The sequence below is a fragment of the Mauremys mutica genome, chromosome 4 (genome assembly GCF_020497125.1).
Source record: "Mauremys mutica isolate MM-2020 ecotype Southern chromosome 4, ASM2049712v1, whole genome shotgun sequence".
Classification (NCBI taxonomy): domain Eukaryota; kingdom Metazoa; phylum Chordata; order Testudines; family Geoemydidae; genus Mauremys; species Mauremys mutica.
Window position 1 is genome coordinate 37,868,560 of NC_059075.1, and position 20,542 is coordinate 37,889,101.

A 20,542-nucleotide genomic window follows, 5' to 3' on the forward strand; every position below is an offset into this window, starting at 1 on the left:
CATAACCTTGCACTATTGAATTTCATCCCATTTCTTTTACTCCAGTTTGCATAGTCCTCCAGAGCTTCTTGTATGATATTCTGGTCCTCCGCCATATTGGCAATACCTCCCACCTTTGTGTCATCTGAAAATTTTATTAGCACACGCCCACTCTTTGTGCCAAGGGCATTAATAAAAATGTTACATAAGACTGATCTCTGACAAACTGCATTAGCAACCCCCCTCTAATAATCTGGCACAAGAGGCAGAGTCTATGCGCTTTTCTGTGCTGGGATTTCAAGCCACTAATGTAACTGCACCTAAGGTATTCACAATTTACATTGGTGTATTATTTTCATGGGTATCTCTTACTCCAGTGTCTAACTGGGATTGCGTTTTAAAATCTGAGGGGTTAATGCAGGGATCGGCCACCTTTGGCATATGGCTCATCAGGGAAATCCGGTGGCGGACTGGATGGTTTGTTTACCTGCAGCATCTGCAGGTTCAGTTGATCGCAGCTCCCACTGGCCGCGGTTCGCCATTCCAGGCCAATGGGGGGTGCAGGAAGCAGTGCGGGCCAAGGGAAATACTAAGCAGAAACACCAGATTTTGCATACACAATAAGGCATTATCACAGATCCACTTATACTGGGCAAAAATAGGTGCCAGGACGAGCTACCTGTCAGGTATCTATGCCAGTAGTTGGTCAAAAACCATTAGAAGGGAGGGCTGAGGCTGGTGAGAGGTGGTTTTTTGGGGGATCTTGACAAAGTTGCCAGGACTGTATTCTCAAGACACTGGAGACTAAGTCAACAGGGACTGTAGGAGTCCAGGCTACCAGGAAGGTGGCAGTGAGACCAAGTTCAGAGGAGAAGCAACTTCTGAGAAGAAAATCTGAACTGGGATCTGTAATAATTTCCTGCATGCAAGGAGCTAAAAAGGGCACCTCTAGATGGACAATAACTGAATTCATTCACGGGTTTACTTGTAAGCAATAAAGGAAGAGTTCATTAACTAAGTTTGGAGTGGAGCTGTTCAAAGCACCTACCATATTTACCAGCAAGCAGCCTCTTTCTGGGGCCAGCATCCTTGGAATAAAGGAGCAGAGTGAGAGGTGACACAATATAACATTTCCAAATGAGAAGTTTGGTGGTGGCAGCAGTTACATGATTCCGGGGTGTAGCAAAACGGGGGTTACCACAGTTAGTGATAAGAGAAATGTAGAGACTAGAAACTGAAGCAATAGGTTGGCAATTTATGATCAAGAGTGGAAAGTAAGCTAGGCATTCAATCTAGCTACAAGTATCAAATACTTCTCAGATACTCAGTAAGATAATTTTCAAGGAACCTGTCTGTAGGAGAACAGAACAAAAAGCTGCAAGGGAGGTAACTGACAGACTAATGCCTATAGGGCCAACCATCTAAAGTGCCTTCAGCAGCACTTGCTTCCGAACTATGGTACATCTGGCAAGCTACAAGTATCTGAGAAGTTTGGTGAACCTTAGCACTAAGGGCTATAATAATTTCATTACCAATCTCCCTATAGGCAGGGAAAGTAATGTACATAAGGAATAGAGACAAAAGGGTTTATTGAAGTCTAAATATTTTTTCTCAGAGAAAAATATAAACCCTTAAGCAACTCATTAGAAAGTTGCTTAGACCTTGACACCATGCACTCAATCATTTATGAACAAAGTATTTTATTGGGAAACAAACACTTTTTATAATAAAAATCCCATAGAAACACCACCACTAAGGAAAATTTTACAGTATGGGAAACAGACCTTGTTACATTTGAAAAAGCAGTTATCAAATCAGTACATACAATAGACCAAAAATGGCAAAAGAGCATCGGATGAAGTGGGTTTTAGCCATGAAAGCTTATGCCCAAATAAATTTGTTAGTCTCTAAGGTGCCACCAGGACTCCTCGTTGTTTTGACTACATCAGTAACCTAAGAAGAATGGAGGAAGATATCTGAAATAGCATGAGCTTTTACAATCAATCAATCTTTGGCAAGCTCTTATCTAAAATGCATAGCATAGACATTCCCCTATAGCTTTTAAATATCTTTCACCAAGTTACACCCAACTTACTCAAGAAATACAAAGCAGAAACACCAGACTTTGCATACGCAATAAGGCAGTATCACAGATCCACTTATACTGGACAAAAATAGGTGCCAGGACAAGCTTCCTTTCAGGTATCTTATATGATGTAGATTTTATATATATGTTTATTAGAAAGGAAATGGGATCCAAAAATCAATACAAATAGAAAGGTACCCTATATTAGTAATTGCAAAGGAATTTATATTGACTAGCAGAACTTCTGTCTTCAAGCCCACAAACTATATTGTATGTGGATCTTGTCAATGAACCAGTATTTTCCTGTAGAACAAGTTATGTAGCTTGTTTAGGTTAAGTAAAGTGATCTTTGGCATCTATATATATTTAAAAATAACTGTTCACCTCTGTTTTCCTTTTCCTGTTGAAGATGAATATGATTTGAGATAGGTTTTTTATTTTTACAATTCCACATAAGGAGACAGAAAGTCTCCATATATTACAAATATGTAGTATTTTCCTTTGGACTGGATTGGCTTATCTTCTATTTAACTAATAAACACACACACAAACATGCACACACACAAAGGTTTGTCTGGGACCTCTAACTCCACACCCTTTGTGACACTTTGGTTGAACAAAGGGGACAGACAGCTGCCCTACCAGGTCAGCTGGTGAATCCCCTTACCTAGAGAGTAAAACTGGCATAGCCTGCTGCACATTACCTGATCCACAGTGTTTCCAGCTGTGGCCAGAACATTTTGCACTCACCTCAGAAGTCCCCAGTGGAGCTGTCCCCAGGGAACTAACAGGCACAATATAAAACAGATTTAGGCTGCTCTAAATTAGGCCAGAGCAAGCCCAGGGATTAGAGTAGCTCGGAGGAAGCTATAAACCACCTTTCTTACAGTATTTCAGCAGTTCTGGTTTCCAAGCGTGGGTGAACCCAACAGGTTTTGGGGTGAGTAAAAATGAAAACAAAACAAGAAGCCAAATTCATCACTGCTACAGCACTATTGGTTTTCATGGCGTTACATCAGCGTTTTGAGCATGATATTACAAAGATCTCTTTGCCTACATGAGAGTACTTCACAAAGCTGGTGAATTTGGGTCACTCTGCCTGCCAGCTAAGGCAGCCATGATTTTATAATCAGGATCATGGAATTAGCCAAACTACTGGGACTGGACTGGAATAAGGATACATACAGAATTTTATACCTGAATAATTACAACTGTGGCAATGTTCCTTAAAAATTGAACAGTCACAGTAGTGGCAACTTTCCCTTATCTATTTGAGTTGCATTACTATTGCCTTGCTTTCACTGTTAGGTGTCCTACTTCTGGCTGCTAGAGTGAATTACCATCCCTCAGAGAAATTCCACAGAAATTCCCAGAAGGGGAAAACTTTAAAAATACCCAGCTGAGGGCACAGACCACCCTTTGTTCTCCCACCTGTGGAAGGGTGTAACCTTTCAATTACATGGCTCCTAGTGGCCCATGGGAAATCTGGATCCAAATCCCACAGCTGTCTCACGTTGTTGTACCATCCCTCCCAACATTGGCAGCATAGCTGGCTCAGTCACAGTACTCCCCTTTGGTCCTGCATCACCATTGCACACTTTTTCTACCTTCAAGGGAGCTAAAAGGAGAGGGAGTAATGGCTAAAATAAGCAGCAATCTGCTCAGTAACTTCTGCTGTTTACCCAAAGAGCTGGTCAGGGCAGCTCTCGTTCCACCACCAGCTACTTGCACATGACAATGCACAGTGTGGCACTAGACAGTTTGCTGGTGGCAAGGAGAAGGCTATTTTAGCAACGCCCACCTTTCCCAAACAGCTCCTTATCTGCATTTTTTGTATAGTTATCAAGTTTTGTGTAGCTCAATAACAGTTCTGACCAATAAGAAAAAGGTCACTGAGTTCCCCCATGTGGTAGCCCGAGCAGTAAGAGCTCAGTCACATGGTCACAAGCTTTGTCTACACTACAAAGTTTTGTCGGCAAAAGCTGGGGAGGTATACACACTACAAAAGTTCTTTGGCAGCAAAACTCTGCTGTTTTGCCGACAAAATAAAACCATCTCAATGAGAGGAATAAGTTGCGGCAAAGTTAAAGCGACAAAAGGCTTGTCTACACCACGCAGCTTTTAGCGACAAGGCTGTGTCAACACAGCCTTATCGCTAAAAGTCAGTGTGTGTAAATGCTCTTTTTCAGTACTTTGTCAGTACTTTCGCCAACAAAATACTTCCAGTCCCGCAAGCGGCACTCCTGCCGACAAAGTCACATTCACACTGCCACTTGTGTTGGCAAAACTTTTCTCATCTTTCGTCGGGGGGGAGGGGAGCTTTTTAAAGTACCCGTGAAAGACAAAAGTTTTGTCGACAACTTTGCAGTATTGAGCCCAAAGTGTCAGGGTAGACACTGATGTTTGTTTTGGTGATGTAACTAGCTTCCACCAGTATCCCACAATGCCTGGCGTGACTGCGCTGACCATTGTTTTGATCGCTGCTGCCTTGCAGACATGCGCCCCCTCCCCTTTCAAAGCACCAGAAAGTATCTGGCAGCTGAGCACACTGCTCTGTTTGGGGAACAAAGAGCAAATCATTAACGTGGAATGCTCTTCCACTAGGACAGAGGTGGGAAAACTATGGCCCGCGGGCCACATTCAGCCTGCAGGACCGTCCTGCCCGGCCCCTGAGCTCCTGGCCCGGGAGGCTAGCCCCCGGCCCTTCCCCCTCTCTCACAGCCTCAGCTCGCTTGCTCCACCACCAGCGCAATGCTCTGGACAGCGGGGCTATGAGCTCCTGGAGCAGCGCAGCTGCAGAGCCCAACCTGACCCAGTCTCTGTGCTGTGTGGTGGTGGTGACGGCAGCGTGGCCTGGCTCCAGCTGGGCAGCGCAGCTGTAATGCTGCCAGCCACCGGTGCTCCAGGCAGCGTGGTAAGGGGGCAGGGAGCAGGAGGGGTTGGATAGAGGGCAGGGGAGTTCGGGGCAGTGGTCAGAGGGAGGGGGTGTGGATAGGGGGTTGGGGCGGTCAGGGGGAACGGGGTTGAATGGGAACAGGGGTCCCAGGGGACAGTCAGAAAGGAGGGGGGGTTGGATGGGGCAGCAGGAGGCAGTCAGGGGCAGGGGTTTGGGGGTGATCAGGGGACAGGGAGAAGGGGTGGTTGGATGGGGCAGGGGTCCTGGGGGGCAGTCAGGAATGAGAGGAGGGGTTGGATGGGGTGGCGGGGGGTCCGGGGGCAGTCAGGGGATGGGGAGCAGGGGTGTGTGGACGGGGCAGGGGTCCTGGGGGGGCATCAGGGAACAGGGGGGTTGGATGGGGCAGGAGTCCTGGGGAGGGGCAGGCCACGCCCCCCTCCCCTAACTGGCCCTCCATACAATTTACAAAACCCAATGCGGCCCTCAGGCCAAAAAGTTTGCCCACCCCTGCACTAGGAACACAGGGGCAGGCAGACTGCTGCTGCAGGGAGTGTGTGTGTGTGTGGGGGGGGGTGTCTGCTGTGCTGCATTGACATTCCTCAGCACAGAGAGGTCACAGAGCTACTGAGGATCCCGCTCCTGGCAGCTGAGAAGGCTGTGGGAGAACTCGGAGGAAATCACAGAACCATAGGCAGGCAGGCAGCGTGGGCTGTTTTGAGAGAAACTGCTGTGCAAAGCAGAACGGGGGCTGGCATGTGGGGGTGTTCCCCCCCCATGCCTCAGGATAGGTCAGTCAGCCTGCCGTCTCCCCCATCCCAGATATATCCCTCTCCTCCCCTCCCCCCTCACACTTCAGTTGAAAAAGCAGCTTACAATCTGCTAGGATGTTCCTGGAAAGATGTAATTGAGAATCCTGCATCACCTGATGCTGTACCTGCTCCATGAGGCATTGTAAATCCTTCCCAAAGCACCTGCGGCCAGTTGCACAGTGGGATAGTTACCACAGTGCACTGCTCTCTGTGTCAATGCAAGAGCTGTTAGTGTGGATGCATTCTGCCAACACAAGGAGCTAGTGTGGACATGCAACAGTGGTTTTAATTAAAGCACTTTAATATAGCATAACTTTTGCTGACAAAACTTTGTCGTGAAGACAAGGCCTTATTCCCATACTCATGGGACTGTGTTAGGGAAATTAGTCTCTTTTACTTTGTGGTAAGAAATGTCATGGTATGGACCTCAAAATGTTGCCCCCCAGGAGGGGCTGCCCTTGCCTCACGGGAGAGGCTTTGGAGAAGTGGGGGGAAGGGAGACAACAAAAATTTTGAATAGAAGTTTCTGGTGGTCCTCCCTAGAAAATTTTGACGTGTTCCCAGCCACCCACCCACCGACCCCCCAAAGTCAATTTCTGTCATCATCTTCCCTCCAAAATCAATTAGCTGCTCTTACTGCTTTGTGGATTCCTGTTGCTCTACAGAGTGCCAGGATGTCCTCAGGATCTTCACTCCTGGCTGCTCATAGCAAGATCTTTACTCAGGGCCGCCCAGAGGCGGGGGCAAGAGGGGCAATTTGCCCCAGGCCCCGAGCCCCACAGGGGCCCCCACCAGAGTTTTTCAGGGCCCCTGGAGCGGGGTCCCTCACTCGCTCTGGGGTGCCCGGCAAACTCTTGTGCAGCCGGGCGCAGGAGCTTCTGCCGCTCCCGGTCTTCGCCGGTGGGGGGTCCTTCCGCTCCGGGGCGGAAGGAACCCCCGCTGGCGAATTACCACCGAAGACGGAGCGGGACCCGCCGCCGAAGCGCAGCTCGGTCTTTGGCGGTAATTCGGCGGCGGGGGGGGCCTTCCATTCCGGGACCCGCCGCCGAAGTGCCCCGAAGACCCGCGGCGGGGGCCCCCTCCGCCGAATTACCGCCGAAGACCGGGCTGCGCTTCGGCGGTAATTCGGCGGCGGGGGGGGCCCCCGCCGCGGGTCTTTGGGGCACTTTGGCGGCGGGTCCCGGAACGGAAGGGCCCCCCGCCGCCGAAGACCCCGGGCCCCCGGAATCCTCTGGGTGGCCCTGTCTTTACTCCCCTTAGCTAGGAAGAACTGTGAAGAAGGAGAGTCTCAGAGCGAAGCCAAGTAGTCAGAGGAGAGGGCAGGTGGGACCTGAGATGAGCTCCCAAGGAAATGCTGCTGCTTGGGAGGGTCACAGCAACACTGTTCTGGGTATGTCAGTGAGATATCAACAGGTCTCAAACCAGGATAGTGGGGAGAAGTGGAAGGGCTCAGCTGTCCAAGGCAATCGGAAGAGGTGAAATGGTGCCAGGTACAAGTCCTGTCATCCAAAAGTGGGACAAGGCAACCGGCATGGTAGAATCATAGCATATCAGAGTTGGAAGGGCCCTCAGGAGGTCATCTAGTCCAACCCCCTGCTCAAAGCAGGACCAATCACCAGACAGATTTTTGCCTTGGATCCCTAAGTGGCTCCCTTAAGGATTAAACTCACAACCCTGCATTTAGCAGGTCAATGCTCAAACCATGGAGCTATCCCTCCCCCTCCACTATGTTAGCCCCTACCACGCCTGGTCAGGGGAAGAGGTAGAAGAACCCTCCAGAAAGACGTAAGGTGAAGTGATACAGTGGTTCAACACTCTCCTAGGTAGTGTGCAAGTGCAGCCAAAAGGCCTGGGTGCTTCCTTTGATAGGTGTAGGACTGCAGGCAGAGGAAACCTTCCAAGTTCAGGTTTCTTTTAGCAGGACAACTCCTCTATAAAAGGCAAGACACTCCAGATGGGAGCCAATTAGGCTTGTCCAGCAGGAGTAGGGCCCCCCACCTTTGAAAATAAAATGTCACAATTTGGGGGCAGCTCCCCCAAATAAACAAGAGGCCAGTCCTGCTGGTCACTCCCAGAACACAGGAAGGGAAGGGAGGGAAAAGGCCACCAGGCTCTCTCATATGACTCCAAAGATGAGTTCTGAGTTGAGCTGGGGCCCATTGTGAGCCTGGAAGGGACTGGGACACTTCAGAATCTTGGGAAGCTGGGATGGGAGCACTTTTGAGTCTGGAGCAACGTGAATTCTGAGGGAAATGGGGCGGGAGTATTTGAGGGGGTGAGGAACTCTTAGGTCAGGGTCTGGGACAATGGAATCCTGAGCAGCAGGGAGGGAGGGACAATCAGAGTCTGAGGGGGGAGGATCTTCACTGGGCTCTGGGCTTCCTCTGCTTGTTCCCTTGTGAGTCAGAAAGGGGGTAGCCACATGCAGTGAAAGTGCAGCTGGGAAGCTGTCTATTCCTCCATCCAAACTCATTCCCTTAAAGCATCAGCACCATTTCCCTTTGGTGTCAGGCTCTTGGACCCTTCCCTGTCCCAGCTGTGCTGGAAAGTATCACATGTGTATCTCACATGATTCCTGGCAGGCTTACTTTTGCTCCCCTCTAAGCTACACACTTGACCTGCTATTCTAGTAGCAAGTTAGTTACGTGCAGCCCAGCCATTTGGCAGAATTACCTGGTGCCTAACAGTGTAGATGGAATGGGGCGGCAGCAGCAGGGCACATGGGTAGGGTGACCATATTTCCCTATGCTGAATACGGGACACCTGGTAAAATTACTCATATTCAAGCGAGTTCAACGGCAATCAGTCAGAACTATGCAGTACAAAAGTTCAAATTAACATTGACTGCACACCTGTTAGAAATACTGCGTAGTGGGATTTTTTAAAATTTACCTTCTGATCTTTAAGGCTTTAGGGTTCATGCTGAGCGCTCTGATCAGGGGCTGGTTCTCAGCACAGCACTGGGAGTGGGATGTGCCATGCCAGGGGGGATATGGAGGAGCAGTGGGGCTAGGTGGGCTGAAGGGGCAAAGCAGGAGAGGACAGCAAGATGGGGAGCATGTAAAAGGCTGATGGGTGGGCAGCAGAGGTGACGTAACCAGCTGCTGCCTGGCACCTGCCCTCATTCACCAGCCATTGCAGCTCACAGTGCACAACCAGTGCTGGCTAGAAACAGGACAGGAGGTGAGGCCCTGCTGGCCGAGAGCCAGCATGCAGCAGGGGCTGCACTGTCGGACCAGGAGGAGGAGCGGCCAGCCTCGCACACAGCAGGTTTGCCCCACCACCAGCCTTGCACACCCACCCCCATCATCAGCCACTGGACCCCCCTCACTCATTGCTGGTGGGCAGGTGGCTGGCGAGCAGGGACCCAACCAGCAGCAGGACCCGCCAGAACTGACGGGGAGGAGGGGAGGGGTACAGAAGACCAGGGGCGGCTCCAGGCACCAGTGCACTAAGTGCGTGCGTGGGACGGCAAGCCGCGGGGGGCAGCCTGTCGGTTGCCATGAGGGCGGCAGTCAGGCAGCCTTCGGTGGCATTTCTGCAGGAGGTCTGCCGGTCCCGCAGTTTTGGTGGCAATTCAGAGGCAGGTATGCCAAAGGCGCGGGACTGGCGGACCTCCCGCAGAAACGTTGCCAAATCCGCGTTACCAGCGGACCTCCCGCAGGCGCGCCGCCGAAAGCCACCTGACGGCCGTGCTTGGGGCGGCAAAATACATAGAGCTGCCCCTGCAGAAGGCAGAAAATATGGGACAATTTGCCCATTTTTAAGAAGTCAGGACACTTGCAGGAGGGCTTAAATACAGGACTGTCCCTTTAAAAACAGGATGTCTGGTCACCCTACACATGGGGAGTTAGGGAACGTAAATTGACTTTTGGGTGGCAGTAGGAAATAGTTGCCTTTGGGGGCAGGGAAATGAGGGGGTGAAGTTTTATGTAGCTCCTTGTGTGACTTTCCTCAGCAGTGAGAACATCGCCACCAACCCCAAATGACACCTCTCCGCCTTGAGCAGTGGTAGTGGGACCAAGTGGCAAAGAATGACGATTCTTTTTCATCTGTGATAAATGTAATATGTGGAGCTGCAAAATACCTGGCAGCTATGACCCTTTCTTGCTGCTGTGTGACTGTATGCCATAAAGAAGCAACAAAAGGAACAAACCCACTTCTCCTTTTGCACATTTTCTTTAAAGTCACTGTGCAATGTGAGGGACTGTGGCTTGCAAATAGGCATCAGGGAGTGGCTGTCATGATCACACTATCCAATCCCATACTGCTGGAGGGCTTCTACTCTGGTTGCTAGCCCATACTGAAGCCCATGCCACCACATATACACTGCTATTATTACCCATGCTGGCTAGATAAAAGCTAACACATATGCCTACCTGTGCTACAGTCATATCTTCACTTTGCAGTGTAGACATATCCTAAAGTGCCAAACACGTATACTGTACTCAGATGACTAGATAAAAGCCAACATTAGAGGAAGCAAATTGCTTAATATTTAGTATCAAAATTTAATTTGAGGTTCTTTCAGCTTCGAAAGCAAGTAACTATCACCATCAATAAAACTGAGATCTAAACCCATTAGTTTGGACAGACAAGTTTCCAAAAAGAAATTCAAAATAAATCTCCCCCTAAACTCACCTAAAAAAGTCAGAATCCCCCTATTTGAGAGAGAGTCAGGAAGTTTTTCCCTACACACAAAGAAAAAAGAAATTAAAGCCTTACTATCCACTCTTTAACTTATTTAAAAAATGTTTTTTACTGTTGTTTGGCCTACGGAGGCAACATGAGTGATAGGAAAGCCAGCCGGATTCTATTCTGCCTTACACATTTTAAACAAAACTGTAAATTAAATTCCAGCTGCTGAATTTTTATGACAAGTGATGATAGAAAACAAGAGCAGAAAGAACCCAGTTCAGAAAACTGGCAATGAGAAAAACAAATCAATCTTCCGATTTAAAAAAAAGAAAAAAAGCAAGCAAGCCAGCCTGACCAATCTGACCTACAGTTGAAAAATACATTGTCTAATTTTTATTTTTTTATTAACTCCAGTTTAATTATAAATCTAAAAATTCTATTTTATTTGTATAAGTATCCTCTACATTTATGCTGTCTCCCTTTCCCATTAGACAATTAGAGAAGAATGCATGTCTAAAATTTCATATATATATGTTCACTTTCTGATTTATACTGAGTTTTCATTTATGCTTCCAGTATTGTCATCATAACTGGCACCTTCTCTCTTACACTGACAGTGGTATAAGATTGGAGTTTCAAGTGAATGGCTCACTCAAATCACTACCAATGTTCCTCAAAAACAGCTAGGAAAAATTATATCTTATCACTGGATTTTTTTTTTGGATCACTAAATTACCATCTGATTGATTGCACTGCAGTTGTGATGCTTTCAGGTGCTATAACACAGTCAGCGTGCAGTCTTCCATGACAATTTGCTCTTGCATCACAATTGCAGGGTGATAGTCATCATGTGGGTTATGGTAGTCCTGACCTGTCCCTCGGCTGCCTTTCTGGCCATAAGAACCACTGCTGTTTTTAGCTGAGACTGTCTGGCCACGGTAGATTTGAGCCTGATGTTCACATATGCCAAATTTGCTGAGCAGGATGAAGACATCTCTTCGGAAAGCCTTGGTGAAAATAGCATAGAGGAATGGGTTGGCACAAGAATTGAGTGGGTAGAACAGCACTAGCAGGATCTTGGAATTACTGACCGTTATCAAGGGCTTGTTCATGATGGCAGACAAAGCATAGAATGAGATAGGTGCCATGCATAGGAAGTCAGTGAAAATCAACACAGCCATCCTTTTAGCAATTTTGGTGTCTTTGTCTCCGGATTTGTACTCAGGGTTTCGCACAGTTATATAGATTTTTATGTAGCAAGCACAGATGATGATAAAGGCAATGATGTTCAGCATTAAAACAAAGAAAATGTAGGCTTGAGCCAACGGTGTTTCGGTATCCATGGGAAGGCAGATACTGACTTTGATGTAGCTGCTGACTCCAACCAGTGGCAAGAGGGCGAGAAGAAAGCATGAGAGCCAACCACCCAGCATGATGACCAAAGCATGCCGAAGGCGAAGCTTCCTGTCCAGGCGCATAGCAAAGGTGATGGCATACCAGCGCTCCAGGGTGATCACAGTCAGTGTGTATACAGAAAGCTCACTGGCAAAGACAGTGAAAAAGCCAGCTGTGTTGCAGCCAGGCCCAGTCTGCCAGTCTATGGCATGGTTGTAGTATTCTGACCTAGTGTAGAGATCCACCGAAGCAATCAGGAGAAGGTACAGTCCCATGCAGAAATCAGCAAAAGCCAGGTTGCACATCAGAAACCGTGGGACAGTCAACTTGTAATGACTGGTGAGAAGGATGAAGAGGACAAAAACGTTACCCAGGATAGCCAGCAGGTTCACAAACCATACCACAATCCTTAGAAATTTATAGCCCATTATGTCTTCACAGGGATTAAACTCATCAGGCTCTGGAGTGCACACAATGTCTTCACTGCCACCACAGACTGTATAGTCGTAATGGCTGTCAAACCCCTGGATGTTGTCCTCTTGAGGGTTCTTGAGCTCTTGGCCAAACCCAACATCTCCATCCCCCTGCTCTTCAAAAAAAACGTAGTAGTGGGAGTTGCCATGAAAATCCCTGAATTTGGAGTTTTTAGCATACACGGTGTCAGTGCGGTCTACATCCTCTTCTGCATAGTCTTGGTAAAAAGGGCCATTGAAGGTACTGACGGATCTTTTCTTACGAAAGCTGTGACTGCTGGTCTGGTTACACATCATGTATTCCAGAATTCTGAAAGAACACAGGGGTGAAATCACCACTGAAATTTGCAGTTCTGTTTGTATACAACAGGTATGTCAAGGGAAACACTTTTTAATCATTAATATCTGAATTAAAATATCTATGAACCAGAATGTTGTCCTGACACATTTTTGTTAGTAAAAAGATATGTGGTGAATCTTGAGCATACCCATCAGAGCTTTTTGTATGTTGGCAGACAGTGTTGTAATCCTCTGCATCTGAGTTCTCACTTCTTTGATATGCTTACAATAACAACAATTTCATCTTTCTCCTTAAAAATCCCAAGTGATGGGTTCTCTACCACTTCCCCAGAGTTGCTATTTCACAGCCTAATTCATGTCACTATCTGGAGGTTTTTCCTGATATTTTGGCCTACATTTTTCTTTCTTAATTTCATTTAGTTATTCTTAGTGGTTACTGATTGTGCCACCATAAATAATTCCTCTTCCTCCTTGGGGATTACATCCTTCAAAAATTCATAGATTTCTTACATCTGTTCTTTATAATTATTTAATCAATGCACACAGCATTGTATTCTTTTCTTCTTTCTGCATAAATCAATTATCTCCAGCCCCTTAATCATTTTTTTGCTCTCCTCTAAATTTCCTCCAATTTGTTCCTCCACAGTTTACTGACACTATGGTGCCCAGAGCGCAACACAATATTCCATATGTGGTTTGCGTAGCCACAGAGAAATGATAACTAGAGCTCCATGAAATTCTTTTGTTTTTATAATTTTTTGTTTTATTTTTCAAGAGTTTTATTTATTTTGATTTATCCATGTGGGGTGGGGGGCATGGGAGGTGTCAGATCCTGCTCCCAGGGTGGTCTGGTGTCAGAGGCCTGATCTGGACATGCACTCACCCTGCAGTGACAGCTCCTGTCCTGCAGGCCTGGGCCCAGCTCCCTGCTCCAGGAATTGCAACCTTGTGCATGGGGTCACAGCACCACTCAGATCTGGCTCAGGTGCCCCTCCATCATCACGACAGAGGGGCAGCTAGGTCAAATTTGAGTGAATAGTGATATGACCCTGTGCTCCAGGTTGCAACACTCACTCAGATCTAGTCTGGCTGTCCCATGTCATGATGATGGAGGAGAGGCCAGGCCAAATCTGAGTGGTGCTGCAATCTTACGTGCCAGGTCAGAATAACCGGTGAGGGGAGCCAGGCTGAGCCCTGCAGGACAGGAACCACAGGGATTGCCACTGCAGGGTTTTTTCAATTTACATGTTTCTAGTTTTATTTTGTGTATTCTGTAGTTGTGAAAAACATGGAGCTCTAACTATTACCTTGCTCTACAATGCAATGCTTCTATGTTTGTAGCCTCAAATAGCATTAGCAATGTTCTGACTACAATAACACCTTGCAAATGTGTATTGAATTTGCTGACTGCTATCACCCTACACTTCCTTCAGCATGTCTCATCCCAGCTGTCTCCCTCCCATTCACTGTCTTTCAGACTTTCACCAGATGTACTGGAGCTGCTTTTCTCAAAGGAGAATCTCATTTTCTTTCTTTCTGCCCATGTTTCTAATCTCTGTACATCCCTTTGTGGTAGTTTTCTGCCCTCAAAGTTGTTTGAAACTCCTCCATGACCTAATATAATCTATTAATTCCATTAATATACTATCTATGCCAATGTTTAAAATACGATAGGTATCCTAGAAATTCTATAGATAGATATTATTTTCTTTTCATATATCAGAGATTGGCCTGAGCAAGACCCTTGCTCTGAACTTTGGAGAAGTTTGCATTTAAATCTAAACTTGAACTCTGCAATGACAGTTTCTCTACAATTACAATAAAGTTTAAATTTTACTTATAGGAACATAGGTTTGCCAGACTGGATCAGACCGTCAAGTCCATCTACTTCTGTATCCTGTCACCAACCGTGGTCAGCATTTGTTGCTTCAGAAGAACAGGCAAGCAACCTTGCAGAAGATAATTATGGAATAACCTGGCCACAAATAAAATGTCCGCCTCACCCTTTTAGTTAGAGGCTGGCTGAAGCACAAGGTTTTATGTCCCTTCCAAGACTTTTGGTTATTTTTAAATCCTTACTATATCAACTCTGGATATTGTTGTTATCTGTAAAAACATCTCATCCTGTGCTGAATCCTGCTCAACTCTTGGCCTCAAAAATATCTCGTGGCAATGAGTTCTACAAACTAACTATGTGTTGTGTGAAAAAGTATTTATTTTTATTAATTTTAAACCTGTCCCTCTGCTCTATTATATAATTTCAAAAATGGCTACAAAACCCATTAACTAGAATTATTATATTATTTATTATATATTAAAATATCAATTAATCCTTCTTTAATTATATGACTTATGATTTAATCAAAGTTGCTAACACTCACCCTTTGGTTTTCTTCCAGTTCTTGAAAGCACAGCAGTGGCTTGGATAGGACAGGTCAGCTCGCATTAGATGAAGAAAAGTCTTTACGGGAGGTAGTTTCTTCAATGTCCATGTATTTTTAGCCATCAGTTCTTTAAGGTTTTCCAGTCCTTTTGTTGGAAGGGTAGCAACACTGGTCCGGGAGACATCACTGCGTAAAGAAAGAATAAAACTTCAGCAAATGAAATGACTGGAGTGAGACATTTAAGATCTTCAAAGCACTTTAGGAGTTGCACAGAAAGCTGCAGCACAAAAAACAAAACTAAAACACAACCAACAACATATGAAGGAGGTGACGCAGGAGTTGGCATGCTGCCTGCGCATATTCTACTTGAAATGTACCAACTGGGTATCCCCAAACAGCATTCAGATGGCACCCAGCGTCATGATGCCAGACAACTTGTTTGGCTGCATAAATGCACAATGAAAGTGCAATGAATGGGCTGAAGGAATCACTGCTAGTGCAGAGCCCAGGGCATTATTTTTTTTCTGTTTATTTTAATTAATGATTGCACAGAGACACTGGATACAACTTGTTTGAGATGATAAAATCTCCCTAAATTATTCTTTGGTTTACAAACCTGAAAAACTGCTACAACTTTGAAAGAGCGAGTCAGTGGGGCCTCTTTTTCAGTAATTTTAAAACTGGTTTTCTATTTGAAACACATTTTTGCATAGACAGTGTAGTGATTGCCATTGGTGGCCATCAGCTATGCTTCTCATAAGCCATGCAGCAGAAGCAGTGCTTCAGCTTGCCTTTGTAATTGAAAATGAATTCTTTAAAGATTTAATATCTGTGAGAACATGCTCATTTTGGAGAGACAATTGAAAACAGAAGCAGATATGATAGTATCATTTGCTCATCTAATTCACACAGGCCCTGATTTTGCAAAGGCTTTAAACACATGCATAACTTTACACACTTGACTCTATTCATGCAAATGAAGTTAAGAGCATACTGAAATATCTGCAGAATTGATGCCATCATTTGCTGCAGTTGCTGATGAGAGTTAGCTAGGTACAGCTATAATCTGATTTTGAGTAGGAGAAGGATCATCATCTCCCTGCTCCCTTTAGCACATCTGTAAACCATTTTCCCATCCTCAAGGTTTTAAAACTGATTACTATCTCCTTGGGCAAACTATGAATGACAAAAACACCAAAACCTTTTAAAATAGGCTTTTAAGGCTCAAATAGTTAACACACAAAAAATCAATAAAAATGTAGAATTAAACACACAAAGTTTCTCCTTCTGCTATTTTCCCTCTAGCTTCTAGTGGTGCTTCTTGAACCATATGCCAATTTAAGAGAAAACACTCTTATAGCTATAGCAATGTTCCTCACAAGCTGAACATCAGCTTATATTAAACCTGTATTATATTGAGAAAGATGGCAACTGTCAAGTGTTGCTATTTTAAGAGCTTTACTAACAAAGAACATGATTCTAAGCATGTAAACAAAAGTGTGTTTTCTGTGCACTGTGTCCCCTAATTCACAGGGAAAGAACTAATAATGAGCTTTTAGAAAAGATATGTGGTGCAAAGCAACATGGCAAAATGCATCTCTTTCCCCTTCGCCAAAAACCTGTGCCCTGAGCCCTCACAAAAGATTTGTGCAAATGTCGTCAGTGGGAGAAGAGTGAACGGATAAGCAGACAATGCCATCCCATTCCCATCTGGCAAAACTCCACACAAGTGGCTCTCCATTTGGAAGAATGACCTTTTCTGTTTCTCCTTTTTGGATAAACAGTGGTGTTACTTTTAGCAGTTATCAGTAAAAGAACCACACTCTTGGGATGTGCCTGCTCACTCCACACAAGCTAGTAACTATATGGAAAAGTCTAACCATTGAGGAGCCACACAACCCCTCCCTCAAGCTAGAGGATGCTCCATGTGAGTCTATATAAAGGAGCATGTTTCTCTTGCCATCCTCATTTCCATAATGGCGATTCCCCAGTCTCCTCAGGAAAGTATTCTGAAGCTTAATACATCCCACAGTATTCAGTCTAAATGTTGTTTTTCTTAATTTCACTTCATTCCTCAAGGTTATAACCCTGTATACCACCCTAAGCAATGTTTTTCTATTCTCGGACACAGAAAAAGGAAATCATTACAAAAGAGGAGAAAAAATTTCTTGGGATTATGTACAGGAAAACAGAGATTTTAATTGTGAATGTTATCTTGAGGAGACAAAGACAATTTTTTTAAAACTAATACAAAACTAATACAGAATCACTGTACTCCCCAGAGGCTGCAGAAATGTATAAGAAAATAAGAGATGGAAAGAGTAAAGCACAATAAAAGTGGATACCTAATGAAAACACAAACACAAAATGTGACGGGTTGGATCACAGAAACCCCCTTGGAAGCTGCCACCTGATGTGCCAAGACTACTTCTGCCCCCTGCTTTCCCTGCCAGCTCGGGACCCCAGCACCCTATCTTGCTGAGCCAGACACTCCCGTCTGCTCCAGCAAAGACCCAGGATCTGAATTTCTTGCCCCAAAGCTGCAGGTTTACTTGAAAGCTGCTCAAAGAAGTGTTCCTGTCTTTAACACTCAGGCTGTGGCTACACTTAGCACTTCAAAGTGCTGCCACGGTAGCGCTGCCGCGGCAGCGCTTTGAAGCGCTAAGTGTAGTCAAAGCGCCAGCGCTGGGAGAAAGCTCTCCCAGCGCTGTCCGTACTCCACCTCCCTGTGGGGAATAACGGACAGCGCTGGGAGCCGCGCTGGGGCTTTGACCACACTGGCGCTTTGCAGCGCCGCAATTGGCGCTGGAGAGGGTGTGTTTTCACACCCTGCTGCAGCGCTGCAAATTTGTAAGTGTAGCCAAGCCCTCAGATGCCCAACTCCCAATTGGGTCTAAAACAAGCAAAATAAAATAAAATGCGCAAATCTATGTCTAATCAAACTGAATACAGATAAGATCATCACCAGTTACAGAATGCTCCCTTTTACAGACTAATCTCCTTTTAGCCTGGGTCCAGCAATCATTCACACCCCCTGTAGTTACTGTCCTTTGTTCCAGTTTCTTTCAAGTATCCTGCGGGGTGGAGAGGCTCCCTCTTTAGCCAGCTGAAGACCAAATGGAGGAGTCTCCCAGGAGTTTAAATAGGCTTTCTCTTGTGGGTGGAGACCCCCTCCTCACTCCTATGCATAGTCCAGCCCCAAGATGGTGTTTAGGAGTCACCTGGGCAAGTCACATGTCCACGCATGACTCACAGTTTTTACAGGTAGCATCAATTGTTTACATGCTACCTTGAACGTCCTCAAGTAGACTTCTTATGTGGATTGGAGCATTCCAAGATCCATTGTCCTTTAAGTGTTTCTTGATTAGGTATTTCATTTCAACATTCCTTTCTCCAGGAACTGATCAAATGCTCTACTACGGTTATTTAGAAATCAAACCAGTACACAGCCAACATTCATAACTTCGAATACAAAAATGATATGTGCATACAAATAGGATTAATACATTCAGTAGATCATAACCTTTACGGAGATATGTTACATGGCATAGGTAGCATAAAACACATTCTAAGCATATTTCCATAAAGCCTTATAGGAGATACCGTCACAAAAAGTATCTCTGTAAAAAGCAATATATAAAAATCTGAGGTGCCTATTAATGAAAAATGTTGCATAGGAAAACAAACATTATTGCCTAAGTTTACTTTTGAGATTCCTAGAGGAGAAACATACATTTCAATGGGAAACATGCAGTCTCATTTGTCACTTTGCACAAAGTAACTAACCAGGTTTCCCTACCTAAAATATAAGAGGAGTGGGGAAAAGCTCTAGCAGAGAGATTGAAGAAATAGGGCGGTGCTTGCTGATAAACACATTGATTTAATGTTAGGTTATTAAATTACAGAATTAAGTTAATCAGACAACAAAGATGAAGAAAATAGTCATATTAGTTTTAAAATGAGAGAGAAGAGAGAGAGAGAGAGAGACCAATGATAGGGGAAACCTCAAAAGGTTGATAGAAATCTTAAACCTGAGTCTGCAAAACTGAGCTGGAAAGCTCACGAAAGCAGACTCTTATGAGATTTCTGGCCCTTTCAGATCTGATCCCTGCCTCCAAGAACAATATTATGATTGATGGGAAAGGAAGCGGGAAGAATAATGCCCAGTGACTAACAGCAATATATCTCAACGTCCATTATACGTTTTCAAACCAAGGAGTAATAATTTTCTAAAAACTGAAACTTCCAGCCAATATAATTTAATTTTGTTGGGTGCTTGGGAATGTAGGGTAATTGTGAAAGTAATTATGTATGAATACATTAATTCTTATATGCTTATAATAAAGTAAGAAGAATCTCTGTTAAAAGAAATCACGACAAATGCAAAAGAGAAGACTGGAATACCAAAAGCCAAGGAAGTAAAAGTAAATAAAATAGAAAATGAGATTTTAGAAGTACCAAACAATATACAATCATAGAAACGTAGGGCTGGAAGGGACCTCAAGAAGTTATGAAGTCCTGTCCCCTCTGCTGAGGCAAGACCAAGCAAACCCAGACTATCCCTGACATGTATTTGTTCAACCTGTTCTTAAAAACCTACAATGGTTAGGATTTTGCAATCTCCCTTGGAAGCCTATTCCAAAATTTAACTCTCATAGTTAGAAAGTTTTCCCTAATATCTAACCTAAATCTCCCTTGTTGCAGTTTAATCACATTATTTCTTGTCTTACTTTCAGTGAACAAGGAGGACAATCGATCATAGTCCTATTTATAACAGTCCTTAACACATTTGAAGACTGTTATCAGGTTCCCCCACCCCAAGTCTTCCTTTCTCAAGACTAAACATGCCCAGTTTTTTTAACCTTTCCTCATAGGTCAGGTTTTCTAAACATTTTATCATTTTTGTTGCTCTCCTCTGGATCCTCTCCAATTAGTCCACATCTTTCCTAAAGTGTGGTGCCCAGACACAGTAGTCCAGCTAAGGCTTCAAGACTGCCATGTAGAGTGGGATAATTTCCTCCCATATGATCATAAAATGAAGGGAGTGTGGGAAAACATAAAACTCAAATTAAATGTATAAACCCTTTCATTTAATAAGAGAGATTAGTCCTTCATTCTTTATTCCTCAGCCTTTCCATCTGCTTTAAATTAGACTTTGTTTCCTGCACTGACCTTAAGAACATTTTTACACATGATGAAGCTTAGAAAATGTCAAAACATTTTTGTGGGATTAAAACACAGCTGGGATTCAGATTTGCTTTAGTCAAATAATGAAAGAGACATTAAAATTGAAATAGCTTGCATTATCTAAAATGTTATGGTTCACCACAAAGCTGCTTTCACCACAGATAATGGATCTGGTGCATAAGGAGTGGAATAAAAACAATTTTTGCTGAACTCCCTCACAGGTGCATAACCAGGAGGTGTTATTTCTAGGTTCAGAGTTGCAGCAAAAAGGCCAGGAAATGTGGGGAAACTTGTACTGTTTATGCTGTACCTGTTTTGTGGATAAACAGGTGTCTTCATTCTCCAGGGCTGTCAATCTACCATCTTTCACCAGCAGTAAACTTACGTCAAACACC

At 44.8% G+C, this 20,542-nt stretch overlaps 1 protein-coding gene across 1 annotated transcript in view; it reads right to left on the reverse strand.

The window, feature by feature from the left end:
* Window positions 1-11,011: 11,011 nt before the first annotated feature.
* TSHR (thyroid stimulating hormone receptor) overlaps window positions 11,012-20,542 on the reverse strand; it is a 235,606-nt gene continuing 226,075 nt past the window's right edge. The window contains exons 10-11 of the mRNA XM_045012551.1: window positions 14,958-15,146; window positions 11,012-12,586 (exon numbers count right to left, since the gene is read on the reverse strand). Coding sequence (XP_044868486.1) covers window positions 11,185-12,586; window positions 14,958-15,146 — 1,591 coding nt within the window. The 3' untranslated portion in view covers window positions 11,012-11,184. The remainder of the gene's footprint in view (window positions 12,587-14,957; window positions 15,147-20,542) is intronic.